Source organism: Ictidomys tridecemlineatus, chromosome 7 (assembly GCF_052094955.1).
Source record: "Ictidomys tridecemlineatus isolate mIctTri1 chromosome 7, mIctTri1.hap1, whole genome shotgun sequence".
NCBI classification, from domain to species: domain Eukaryota; kingdom Metazoa; phylum Chordata; class Mammalia; order Rodentia; family Sciuridae; genus Ictidomys; species Ictidomys tridecemlineatus.
In genome coordinates, this window is record NC_135483.1 from 66,836,737 (window position 1) to 66,850,605 (window position 13,869).

The following is a 13,869-nucleotide window of genomic DNA, read 5'->3' on the forward strand; positions in this document are numbered from 1 at the left end:
TTTTTTTTTTTTATTCTGAGACAAAGTTCTCTCTAAATTGCTGAGGTTGGCATCAAACATATGATCTTCCTGCCTTAACCTCCTGTGCCACTGAGATTACAGGTGTGTGCCACAACACCCAGCCAAAAATCTGTTGGCTGAAAGATACTATGCAAAACACATTTGAAAATCATGAAATCTAATTTCTTGTGCTAGGTTACCCCTACCCAGCTGGGTGAATTCAGACAACTCCTTTATGCTCTCTATGATTTTCCTTATCAATAATCTCAAATATTCAGGTAATCTCTAATTGAATTATTATACTGTACTTCAGAAACATGTACAAGTGTGTCAATTAAAAACAAGTATTCAATTTAAAAAATTCTATCTGACAAAGTTTTTGGTCTCTGCCAGTAAAGTGGGAATAATAAAAAACAATGAACATTCACAAACTTGAATGTTCTTCCCCGAATTAAGATTTGGTACAATCTTATAGTTTAATGTTCTATTGACCTACTTATTACTTAATGTTGTGATAAATGGAAATATTTTCACTCTTTTAGTTACTTCAGAAATTTCCCTTGCTCTGTCATCCCTAATTTCAGAACAGAAAGTTGATCTGAAGAAAAAAAAAATCTGAAAAATTGGCTCAATTGCTTTTTGCAGACAGAAATAGGGATCTACAAATCAGTACTATATGGGGAAAAAAAGGCCTCAGTAGACATGTCAAACAATTATTGAGAAAGCTGTACACACCTTGGCTTGTCCATTATAATCATCATCTAAAATGTTTAGAGAACTGGAAGCAGTAGTACCACGGAAAAAGCGTGAGGATCTGAGATACCGCTGGAAACTTAGTAACCGCCTAATATTCCTTGCAGAGACAGACACTTCAAATTCAGATTGAGCTGAAATAAAAGGAGTAAAAGGTAAGAAGAGCAACTCATATTTGTACATATGCTACATTTACAACACTCCTAGTTACACACAAATATTTTTAAAAATTTATTAATCATTATGCCACATTTCTAGGAGAGAAGAGGTATTTTATTTCTATTTTCAATTGAAAAACTAAGAATGAAAAAGTAAATGGTCAATTCTGGCAGGACTTAGTAAAGAGGATGACAAATCAGGTTTCTTCTAATTCACTGGCTCCCCGTCATCTTATTATGAACTCCATCTCCTTACCCTAGAAAAGAAGGCTGCATGTTCCAGGTTTTGGCTCTCTCCGGACTCAACTTGGGTGTCACCTTCTCTGGGAAGCACACCTGAATGCACTCTCCTGCATCTCAAAGAGGTAGGAGGGCCCTCCTTTGGGTCCAAAAGCAACCCCCACATTCATGCATTACAGTACTTCTGACAATACATTATAATTGCTTATGTGTCTGTCTCATCAACAAATGATGAGTTTCAGTACAGGCAAAACATACCTTTTTTCATCTCTGTTTTCCCAAGTCTAACAAGAACGTCACATATATAGTAGGTAATTATAAAACACATTGTATAAAGGTATATTGTTTTTGAAATATCTGAGAGGTTCTCACACACCCAAATAAACCAGAAGTAAAATAATGCACACTCTTATTTGATCTACTTCTCCCATTTTTCATTCTACTGAGTCTAAACTACAAAGTATGTGAAACAACTGTGGAGTTAACTTTCTGATCTTTATCAGTATAATGGACATAAAACATAATAGACTCAAAATGGTAAAATATTAAATGATTATGTTTAAATTAAAATTAGTCTGAGGAAATGAGGGTAGATTAAATTCTGTTAACACAACGTTCCAAGTGCTTTGTAAAAAGTATCTTACTCAAAAAAAGGGGGGATTAAATATTATCCCTATCCCCCTGTATACCTGAGAACACTTATTAAGTCTGCTAAAACACATTTACCTATCTTCTATATTTCAATTATTTTTAACTATTACTAATTCCTTTCACTATTTATTTTGCTTGCTCTTCTCATTTCTTTCTCCATACCCACTCTTTCTAGTATAGACTATTTTGTTCTCCTTCCCCATGTCTTCATTTCTGTGATGTATTTGAAATTTTGTCCTTACCATTTCCTGATTCTGAATACATGTTTCAACTCCTTCCTTGAGTTCATGAATTAGTGCTCTATTGGTAAATTTTTTGTTTCATTTATATTTTAAGTGAGTGGTAGAGAGTTTAGTCCCAATTTTCATCTGTTCTATAGCAATGTTTTCCTATCAAGTGTTCTACAACCACTGAGTTCTGCTGCTCTCTTCTACTGTTTTATTTCATTAAATTACCTGATATGCCAGTGTTTGTTTGTTTGTTTTTTTAAGATTCATTACTGAAAGGGATGAGTTTTCCTAGACCTACTCTTTGCCCAAGTTCTCTGAGGGCATGAAGGGCAGGTGCTGGGAGAGGACAAAAGAGCCCTCTAAGCTTCACTACCAAATGGTGCTCTCCTTCCCTGCCAAAGAAACAGAATGCTTCTTGCAAGTACACCAGTGCCGTTTCTCTAAACCAAATCTGGCCCAAGGGAACTACACTTACCCCTACTCATTCCACATTCTGGATTAGACTTAGCAAATAAAATATTTAGCTTTGTATTTTAGGGTGAGCTCTGTGCCCCACCCCACATGTGCTTTATAAAAACATTATTCAGACTTCTTTATAGTTTAATATATGGTCTAGTCTTGAGAATGGCCCATGTGCACCTGAGAAGAATGTGTGCTCTGCTATAACTCCAAATGGATTATAGTGTTGCTAAAGTCTGCTATTTCTTTACTAATCTTTGGTCTAGTTCTATCCGTTCTAGAAAATGTGGCAGTAAAGTTTCCATTATTGTAGAATTGTCTCTTTCTTTAATTCTTGTATTTTGGAGATCTGTGGTTATATGTGTATGTAACTGTCATATTTTCTTGTTGGATTGAAAATTTTAGCAATATAAAATATCCTTTGTCTCCCACAGCCTTTTTTCTTAAAGATTGTTTTGTCTGACAATAATAGAACCACTCCCAATCTCCTCATTATGATTTATATGGTATATCCTTTCACATTCTTATTATTTCAACCTCTTTGTGTTCTTTCTCTTAAAATGAGTCTTTTCTACTCAACAGCTAGAATTTGTCTTATTCCTTTTGTATGTCAAATACCTGAGTCTGGGTAATAAAAAAAAAAAATAAAAAAAAAATAACCAAAAAACAGAGGTTCATCTCCTGTAGTTCTGTAGGCTGGGAAGTCCAAGACTGAGGGGCTGGATCTGTAAGAACCTCCTTGCTGCACCGTCCCACAGCAGAAGGAAGAGGGAAAAGAGCATGCGCAAGCAAGAGAACAAGACAGACCTTGTCCTCTTACAGGACCTCACTCCCAGGATAACTAATCCAATCTCATGGTAACAACATTATCCAAAAAGGCAGAGCCCTCAGGGCCTAGTCACCTCTTAAAGGTCCTATCTCTCAACACTGCGGCACTGAAGATTTAAGTTTCCAACGCAAGAACTTTAGGGGACATATTCAAATTATATCAAGCTGTGTTTTTTAAAGCCAACCTGTTGATCTCTGCCTTTAAAGAGAAAAAAATACTTAATTTACATTTCAGTACTATTACTAAGAAAGGATTTACTTTTGCCATTTGCCATGTTTTCTGTTTCTTCTGTTTTTTGTTCCTTAATTTCTCCATTATCTACTGCCTTTAAAAAATTTTGTGGATGTTTTTCTAGTGTTCCAGTTTGATTCCTTCTTCTTTCCTCTTCTGTATAATTTTTAATCATTTTCCCAATGATCACCTTGGGGATTACAATTAACCTTTGAACTTTACAATAAGCTAGTTTGCCTACCAACTTAGTTTCAATGGTAAAACACTCTGCTCCTTTATATTTCCATTCTCTCCCTTTATATTGTTATTGCCATAGATTACATATTTAAACACTGTATGCCTATTAAGATAGACAAAATAACGGTTATATGTATTTGCCTTTTAAATCACATAGGGGAAAAAGGAGTTACAAATCCAAAGTACAGTAATACTGGCTTTTGTATTTACCTACGTATTTGCCTTTATTTGTTCTTATGGCTTTGGATAACTGCTAGCATTCTTTCATTTCCGCCTAAAGGACTCCCCCCTTTAGCATTGCCAGTAGAATAAGTCTATTGGTAACGAAATCCCTTGTCTTCTATCTTTCTGACTATGTGTTAATCGGAGTCTCCTTTATTCTTGAAAGATAGTTTTTACTAGATATAGAATTATTGGTTAATAGTTTTGTTTTGTTTTTTTTTTAATTCCCTATCATCCCACTGCCTTTGGGCCTCTAAGTTTTTGGATGAGAAATTAGCTGTTAATTTTATTCAAGATTCCTTTAGTGAGGCAAGTTGCTTCTCTCTTGCTGCTTTCAGAATTCTCTTACAATGACAATGTGTCTCAGTTGGATCTCTTTGAGTTTATCCTCATTGGAGTTCTTTGAGCCTCTTAAATGTATATATTCATGTCTTAACCAGAATTAGGAAGTTTTTGTTTTCAAATATTTTTTCAGCCCCTCTCCTCCTGGGATTGCTTATCATTGAATTCCTGATAAGAAGATGAGTTCTGCCCCTTTCCCTTGCTTGTGCTTGTTCCTCTTACTTCTGCTGTATTAAATGTAGCAAGAAGGTCCTCACTATATATAGCTCCTTGATCTTGAATTTCCCAGCCTCAAAAACTACAGGAGATGGATGAACTTCTGATATTTATAAATTACCCAGTCTTAGGTATTCTGTTATAACAGCAAAAAAAAAAAAAAAAAAAAAAAAAGGACTAACACACAGTCCATTTTCTCTGTAGAAAAGATGTACTTTAGATATAAGACTCACTTTGATGGTGCCCCATCCATCTCTCAGGTTTTGTTCTTTTTCCTTCTTTCTACTCCTCAGAATGAATAATTTCAATTGTCTCATTTCTTTCTTCTCTCTTCTCAAATTTGCTGTTGAACCCCTCCTCTAGTGAATTCTTCATTTTCAGTAATTGTAATTTTCAGCTCCAGAATTTGTTTGGTTCCTTATTTTATCTATATATCTATTTATTTATTTATTTTTGCTTGACACTTACCAAAGACCAGTATTTATTCAGATTGTCTTTTACTGTCAAATTTTAATGCTTATAATCTTTTCTTTTTCTGTACCAGGGATTGAACTCTGGGTACTCAACCACTGAGCCACATCCCCAGCCCTATTTTGTATTTTATTTAGAGACAGGATTTCACTGAGTTGCTTAGTGCCTCACTTTTGCTGAGGCTGGCTTTGAACTCAGGATCCTCCTGCCTCAACCTCCTGAGGAGCCACTGGATTACAGGTGTATGCTACTGCACCCGGCTCAATTTCTTTTTATAATTATTGAGATGCTCATTTTGTTTGCACCTTGTTTTCCTAATTTTAGTTCTTTGTCCATGATTTCATTTAGCTTCATTAAAGATAAATTTAAATATTTAACTAATAATTCTAATGCATAGGCTTTCTCTGGGATGGTTTCTATCAAGTTCTTTTTTGTTTTTCCTGTTTGTATGTTTTGTAGTTTCATTGACGGTGCCTTACTGACACCTAGTCATTCTAAGTTTTTATACTGAGGCAGCTCCGAAATCAATTCTTTCACTTTTCTAAGATTGTTTATTTTTTGCTTCTTGCAAACTAAAGTCATACATTTTATGACTTCAAATTGCTTTTGCCTTTGCTTTTCCATTTGCTTTTGTCTACTGCTTATGCTTGGTAACTAAAGTTTCCATTCAATTATTTCTACACAAATTTTCTTAAATGTCAGGCTCCAAAAAGAAGGTAGGTAAGTAGGGAGGTAGGGATATAGATGTTACTAAGGAAGCTGCTGCACCAAATGGAGCTTAAAACAAGGAAAACATCTGTACCTGTCCCCTAGGGATTCACCAGGCTGACTAAAACATGCATATACAAATTTATGAAAACAATGTCTCCACTGCTGTACCTGGCTTCAGCTATGAGACACTCCAGGTATATGGGCACAGAGCAAGAATGAAGGGTTGTTACTGGTTTTCACTATGTGTCCTCTTGCCAAAGAACATCAGCCTCACCCTTTACCAAGCACTTTGCTGATGATTATGTGTCCAATTGGAGTACAGAACTTTGAAATAGTTTATTCTGGTCAGTTTTTCTTTTTCAGCTTAGTGTTTATTTCAGAAAGACTACCCTCTTGAGCTTGTTACCCTGTAATTTTGAGTGACAGCTATACCCTTCCTTTAAACAGTATGTTTTTCTGTTCTTTTCTGAGATTAGCCACCCACCCCAAGTCTTCTCTTCTGCTTAGCCAGGTTTGAAAATGGGGAAAGTTGCCAAGGAGGCCAGAAAACAACTATTGTTAATACTCTGGCACTCTAGATATTTTTCTATTAATTTCTCTCTCTCTCTCTCATATGTGTGTGTGTGTGTGTGTGTGTGTGTGTGTGTGTGTGTGACTTTTTTTATCCAAGAAAATTCACAGTATTTTTTTTAAAACTTAATGGGCATCCTTTCATGTAGATGGTTATAGGTATATGTGACTTAATATTTACTAGGCTATATTATTCTGAAGTAAGAAATTAGCCTTTTTGTAAGTAAGTAATTAGCCTTTTTGCTGATAAACTGTCTCTTATCTGCCTTACAAACAATTCTGTAGTAAACATCCTTATAACTAAATCCTTAGATACAGCCTAATTAATCTTCTTAGGATAGCTCCTCAGAAGTAAAACAAGTAAAGACAGAATATTTCAATGGTGTCTTAAATGCATGCCAAATTGGAAAGTAAGTTTTCTAAAACAAAGTTAGAGAAGTTTCCAGAATTATCCTAGAACAGCTTCCAACATATGATCTAAGAAAGGGACATGAACTATAAATCAGAATAAGACACGATGATATCATCTTAGGATTGCTGGAAATTTTTAGTTTCTTCATGTTGGCTCCTCTGCCCCAGCCCCCCATCCTACTCCACTCACCACACACATATACTATGATTTCCCTATAGTGGTTAGAAGTAAAACTGTTATGGTAAAAAAACTTACAAACATACCTTCTGGGGCAATAAAGAAGGGTAAGGTTAGGAAGGCTGCACCCAGCTTTTCTGTCAACTTGGTTAGAGGGGAACATGAGTGAAATAAGCAAATAAGACCACCACAGAGTGAAAGAACATCCATGAACACTATAATTTAGGAATATATAGAAAAGGACTCATGAGGAAAAGATAAAAGAGTGACCATGAAAATGTAGTGCCCTTTCACTCAGGTAACTATTAAAAAGCTCACCCTCTGGCAGAATAATAACAAAAATCTGACCCTATTACCAATATTCTCATGAGCTCATCCTGTGACATGAGACAAGTCATTATTTATTTCACAGCATAATATACAGTAGATTAAACCAGTCTTTTTATTAAAGCTCGGCTTCCATCAAGTTCAGACTATTTAAATGCCAAGGCTTGTTCTAGTTTACATGGTTACCTACATTCCAATCCAGCTTACAAAGCCAAGAGAGCTCAGTGAATTAATCAAGTTACTATTAACGAGCCGTTGGCTTTGCTGGTTCTCTTCTAAAATATCGTATTACCTCACTATGTGACCATGAACAAACTAATCACCCTCCACCAGACCAAATGAACACTGTTACTTAGTGATCATGGATATTATGTCCAGGCATCCATCCTTGGCTTCACTAGGCCAAAAAATAAAATATAGGATAGCAGGTGAAATTAAAAGGTATTTTTCTTCTCTTGGGTTTCCTTCCTCTTATTAGAAAGTAGAGAAGAAATACTAGCCCTATGGTAAGGAAACAAAAAGGGCTAGAGAAATAACACATCCCCTAAACACTCCCACAGATTCTTCTATGTCATTCAAATCGCAGGTCAAAAGATGTCACAGATATTCAGTGATTAAACAGGAGATTTTTTAACAGAAAAAAGTCTATGGATCTTGAGACCTCTTCTTTTAATGGTCCACAAGAGGGAGCCCTGCAGTCACTATATCTGCCACTATAAAGCTATAAAAACCAGTTAAGATATTAAAAAATCCCATATTTTCCCTTGAATCTATATATATTCCTTGTTTTACCTCAAAGGCATCTTTCTTGAGATTGCCCCCATTATCCCCTAAATATATATCTACTTTTATAAATAAACCTCTGTCTATGCCTTTGGGGGGGGGGAATCATCGATTACAGTTGAAAGACATACATTGCTTAAATTTTTTCATTTTTAAAAAAGTCAGAACTAGGTTTTACTCTGTCTAGGGCAAGGTCATGCTGAATAAATAAAAGATCTGAACAGAATAATGGAACAAAAGACCTGAAGTTATTCTACATTCTAACTTTCCCTTTCTCTTAGTTTCCCTTAAAAAGAATAGGTGCTAGTATCTGGGAGCCTACTGTAAATATGGAGTAATTACATTTATCCTATGTTTTGGGGAAAGTTTTCTCAGATGAATTTTCACACTTAGTAGCATGGACAGATGGGGGGAAAGTGAGATAGGTGCCTGGAGCAATGGTCTTAAATAGAAAAGAGAAGCCTGTACTGATACAGAGAAGCATGACAGCAGAGTGGGCAAAGTGGACTTAGGAAGTAGACACATTCAAGTTTGAATCCCAGCTGTCACTAATTTTGTGACATTAAGCAAGCTATGATCCTCACTTTCTTCATCTGTAAAACAGGCCTCACAGGACTTGTTGTAGAGATTAAATGAGACAATACATGCAATGTCTGCACATTTTTTAGCAAGAAAACAAGCAATTAAAATTATAGAATAATTATTATTGTATATATCAAATATTTTATACACATGACATCATACTATTTAACCAGATTTTTCACAACTGTATAATTTCATCCTGAAAATCCACTGATTACATAAGAACTAAATTGCACACATTTAAAAGATTTCAAAATATGCATACAGTCTCATTACCTTAAAATGAATATATAGTAAATTTCATTATAAATAAAAAACAAGTTGCTAATAATCTAAAATTATATCAACACTAATGAGACTAAAATGCATATCCAATATTTTTCCTTCAAGCAATTCTTAAAATCTTAGTTTGCAGAATTCAATATCCACTTTGATAATATTTAATAAGAGATAGAAAACTCTCTAAAAAGATTACTCTTGTATTAGAGATCCATATCCCTCTTATACTGTATCCCTCTTATGCTCATAACTTTAGCTTTTTACTCATTAAATGTTTAATTCCCTTATTGTGAACTGTGAAAGAAAGGACACAGGTCTTAATACAGCATTTCCTTCAAAACCTAAGAGACGAAATAAAGCCTGAAGTTGAATTTCCAATTTCACCAATTCTCCAAAATACAAGTAGAATTAAACAAGTATTAAACTGTATTAAGATTGGTCCAACCCAGATCAGTTCCTGATTTCTGCTATGAGGTTAAAGAAGATATTTAGAAGAAAGAACATTCTGTTCTTCCAAATTTGGGACAATAATGAAACAAAAATCCATGGTTTTCCAATGTAGACATTCCAGAACCACCTGGAAACTAGATGAGTTCTAAAAGATCTGCATCTATAGTGCAGAATGTCTCATGATGCAAGTCAATAGGATAGTGTTGATCTTCACAAGCACCATTTTGGCAAGGGGATTGTCAAAGACAGGAGGTAGGAACGTGGCTCATTGAAAAGATGGGGGAAAGGACATGAGACAATTGTTTCCAGCAATATCTCCATGAACTTAATTATGGAAATGTTGTTTTTGAAACAACCAGATATGATTCAAATAAATGATTGGGAACAAATTAATTTAACAGAAATTCCAGACAAAATATGACCTTAGACTACACAGCTCTAAGTGTAGGTTGGCATGCTCAGGTTTGAATGAGAAACTAAAATTATGAATGACAGACGGCCACATTAGCAGACCAAACAAATAATGGTTGGAAAAAAGTATGCTTGTGAATTGGAAAGGAATGACCAAGCAGCACAGTACAAAAGCTAACAAAAAAATAAAATAACTTAATAAAAAATGCATGAATGAGGGAAATGCCAAGCCAACAACTTTTATGCCTGAAGTGAAGAAAAGAAGCACTAAAAGCTTCCAAATATAATGGAAGCTGCCCCTCCTTGCATGGGAGTTACTACACATAGCAAAAACTTAGATAATCTAAGTCAGTAAAACCAGCTTTAAAGTTCAAGATACACAGAAAGAGATGTCCTTTCAGAGCATACAACTAACTCTGTAACAATAAAGTTCAACACAGCCCTCTTAGGAAGATAGGAAGTAAATCAAAATCAAATGCACATGAGGAAGTGCAGGAAAATTTAGGGCAAATTTTGTGTTTTCATAATAGTTCACTGTAAGAGAGACAGTGAACTATTATGAAAGTGCCTTTCCCCTAAGACACTTGACTTAGGGGAAAGGCAGCTGGTTAGCCTGAACTTGTTTAACAGTTAATACAGATTATATTTAAAGAACTATAAACAGGACCTTATAAAATCTAACTGGTAGATGATATACAACTTTAGTCAATTCAAGGCAATAAAAACACATTCAGTCTCTATTATGAGCCAGAAGCCACCAGAGACCTGGACTAAAAAGATAAATAAAACTAAAAGCCAAAACTTAAAAGCTTTTAGACTACGATGTAAATATCCTGAATGGTTCCCCTGCTACCCTAGCATGGGGTGGAGTACAGTGCAAAAATGAATAAAGAGCTCAAGATAATGGGCAAAACACATTTATGTGGACTGGAACATTACTGTGTGCCAATAAAAAAGAAATGGAAAAAACTACATTTGTGTGGATGTGAAGAAATTGTAAAGAAACATATTCCTTGTATTACATCTTGTCAGACTTTGGCAGACACTGTGCCCTCTGGTCTGGATGACGTCAATGAGCTTTGGCAAATTCCACGCAGAGAACTGTCAAGCTGACAACTTCCATTACTATTTAATAAGCATGCCAGAATCTCTTTCTAAGTGGGCATGTGGAATGGGATTATAATAATTCTTTTATATTTAAAGATATTAGGGTTTGTTATTCTATAAGCTCAAGATAAAGTGTAACTATAAGAATTACTAAATTTAGAGCAAACAAGAAATAAATTTTTGACAAAAAATCAACATGAAATTCACTTCGTTATGTTAAATTAATTTAAGATTCAAAATACTTTAAAGAGAACAGCCAACCGAACAGAGAGAAATCTTTGTAGGACTATTTGGAACTTTTACTTTAGGCCACTCAACGTAAGTCATTTATGCAAAAGAAAAAAATGGAAATGAGTGAATCTCTTGGTTTACTTTATCCTATTAAATGTAAGTCACTTATTCTAAAGAAAAAAAAAAAAACAGAAATGGGTGAATCCCTTGGTTCTCTCCTGAGTTGTGTGAAAGTGGAAACTTGAAAACCCAGTGAGGTAAGGCGGCCACAGTATGGAACCACAATGAGGAGCAAAGGAGCCCACCGTGGGGAGCTACAAGTTCCAGACCACTTTTGTGGTAAACCTCTGTGCTGTCAGCCCAGCACTCTGTCTGTTGCTCTCTCCCATTGATCAACTTCCTTTTTTCTCCCTCCTTTATCTGTCCCCTCATCCACCTTTTCCTACCAATTTATTAGTTTACATATTGCTCATCATTAGTAGGTGCCTCAAACTTGAACAGAATTTCCCCAAATTATGGTTGAGATTAAATAGTTTAAAATTAAGGGCCATCATAAATAAAATAAAGTTATAGAAAAAAAGAATGTTTATTCAGGGGAACAAAACTGATCAAATTATATTGTTATAGTGTGTGCATGTACAAATATGTAACAATGAATTCTACTATTCTGTGTAATTATAACACCAGTTTTTAAATAGGGGTGGGGAAGAATATATTTATTAAATGCAGAGGACAAGAAATCTGCACCTTATTGGTGAGAATACCCTGAGACAGGGCTGGTCTGAAGGGTAGGGATCTTTGAAAAATGAGATAGGAGTTAAAAAGTTTCTCTTTGGGTCTTGCAAAGTATTAATGCCAACATTTTCAGTTTAAATATTTGTCAGAAACTAATCAAGCTTCTCATAGCTAAAAAAATAAACCAGTAAGTCCAACCAACACTTGTTTTTATTAGGGCATAGAAAATCATCATACACTTTGAAGAGCTAGAGATACTTTATTTGCTGCTCATCCTGTAGCACTCATTGAATTTGGGAATTTCATTAAAGGATTCTATGCACAGCTTTGGGGAACAGACAAGAGAAAAAGAGGTTAAATGTAAAGCATCAACTCAGCTTTTTGTTTCCTAAACAAATCCTTACAGACTAGCACAGTACAAATACTTATGGACTACTTGTGACACTTTTCCTACTGCATCAGAGCCTGTCCTTTCTGTTCTGTCCTTCTAGAAGGTCCAATAAAATTTTTTGACTAATGTGAGCATCTAAAAATTTTAACAGTATCTTTATAAGCTAAGAGCTTCCAAATGCTTTAACATAAATTACTCATATTATTCCCACTGATAAGTGTGTTCTGATTAAATCATAAAGCAGAACACTCCAAAAAGAAAATATTACTTTGAGACAATACTCCAAGGAATGTTTCTGGCTATTCTAAAATAATGAGATCAATGACTTTCTTATGTGAAAAATCCCTTTTTCAAACTCATAAACTGTGTAAATATGTATGATAAATATTATCTTTTGGGCTATAATAGAAAAGATGTAATTCATAAAAATACAAACAGGTCAAAGAATACTTCAAACCCTCTTGAGTTGGGGAAATTTTTATTTATTTAAAATTTTATTTTAGAATGAAGAGAATACTTAGAGTATCTCTCTTTCTCTCTATCACACACACACACAAAGCTAGTTAAAAATAAGAGCTTTCTATGACAGATCCAATCTCAGAAAATACTTGACTTAAAAATTATAGAATGTATTAATTAAAGCAGAATCATTATGACAAAGCTGCCAAACTAACTCTGACTGCAGATTTATACCAGATCCTTGAGAAACATGTCTTGACAAAGAGAATTCATGATCATTAAAATCCCTCCACCCTCTACAACCATGAATACAAACAAGTTTAAAAATGTCTTCCCAAAGTCTGAACTCAGTTTTTTGTAAACAACCAGAGGACTGGTTTAATATCAATCAACAAATATGTAATTTCAATATAAACTATGATTTTTATGGGTTCTAATTTGATAATGCACTTTTAAACTTTTTAGAGAAAATTTCAAAATACAAAAAGTTAAACAAATAGAAACAAACAATTCAAAGAGGACTCTTTACTGAGATTTTCCATTAATAATATCTGCTATATCATTACCTGTGTGTGTAGACCTAATTCTTTTTTCTAAACATTAAGGGTGGGTTATAAACATTCTGGTCCTTTATTTCTATAAACTTCAGTGAATAACACCATTTTAATTAATTTAACACATTTTCCTATTATAAATAAGGCCAATTTGAATGGCTTTGCATGTAGCTTAACATTTATAAAGGATTATTTCTTTTGCATGTATTTCTAATGGTAAAACCAAAGAGGAGGAACGATGTTTAAATCACTTAGTACATACTGCCAAATTGCCCTCTCCAGAGTCTCTAAGTGAACTCCTACCACCTGCACCTCAGTTGATTCTTTGTTTAACTTACTGTGATACTAATTCATTTGTTTAATAGTTAAGTTGATTGCTTTTTGCAGTTTAGTGTGCTTCTATGTTCACCTGATTTTCTTCTACATTTTTTGCCCCATTTTAGAAAGACACTTCAGTCAAAACTTGCTGAATAATAAGGCCTATGGCAAATCCTATTGTGAAGATAAATGTACACTACTTTAGAGAATAAGAGCTATGGCAAAAACTCATGGCATCACAAACTGTAATCTACTTGATAAAATTATTGTTCTGCTTCCAGTTAACAGTGGGGCCTGTTATTGTTCCCTGACAAGTTGTCTTATTCTAGCTGG

The 13,869-nt window shown here is 34.5% G+C and overlaps 1 protein-coding gene across 7 annotated transcripts in view; it reads right to left on the reverse strand.

Annotated features, from left to right (window-relative positions):
• Pde7a (phosphodiesterase 7A) overlaps positions 1-13,869 on the reverse strand; it is a 104,181-nt gene that overhangs the window by 21,206 nt on the left and 69,106 nt on the right. For all 7 annotated transcript variants that reach the window (XR_002483689.3, XR_002483688.3, XM_078017093.1 and 4 more), the window contains exon 4: positions 736-887. Coding sequence is in view for 5 of the 7 variants with exons in the window: in XM_078017093.1 (XP_077873219.1) it covers positions 736-887 (152 nt within the window). In the remaining 2 variants the exon portion in view is untranslated. The remainder of the gene's footprint in view (positions 1-735; positions 888-13,869) is intronic.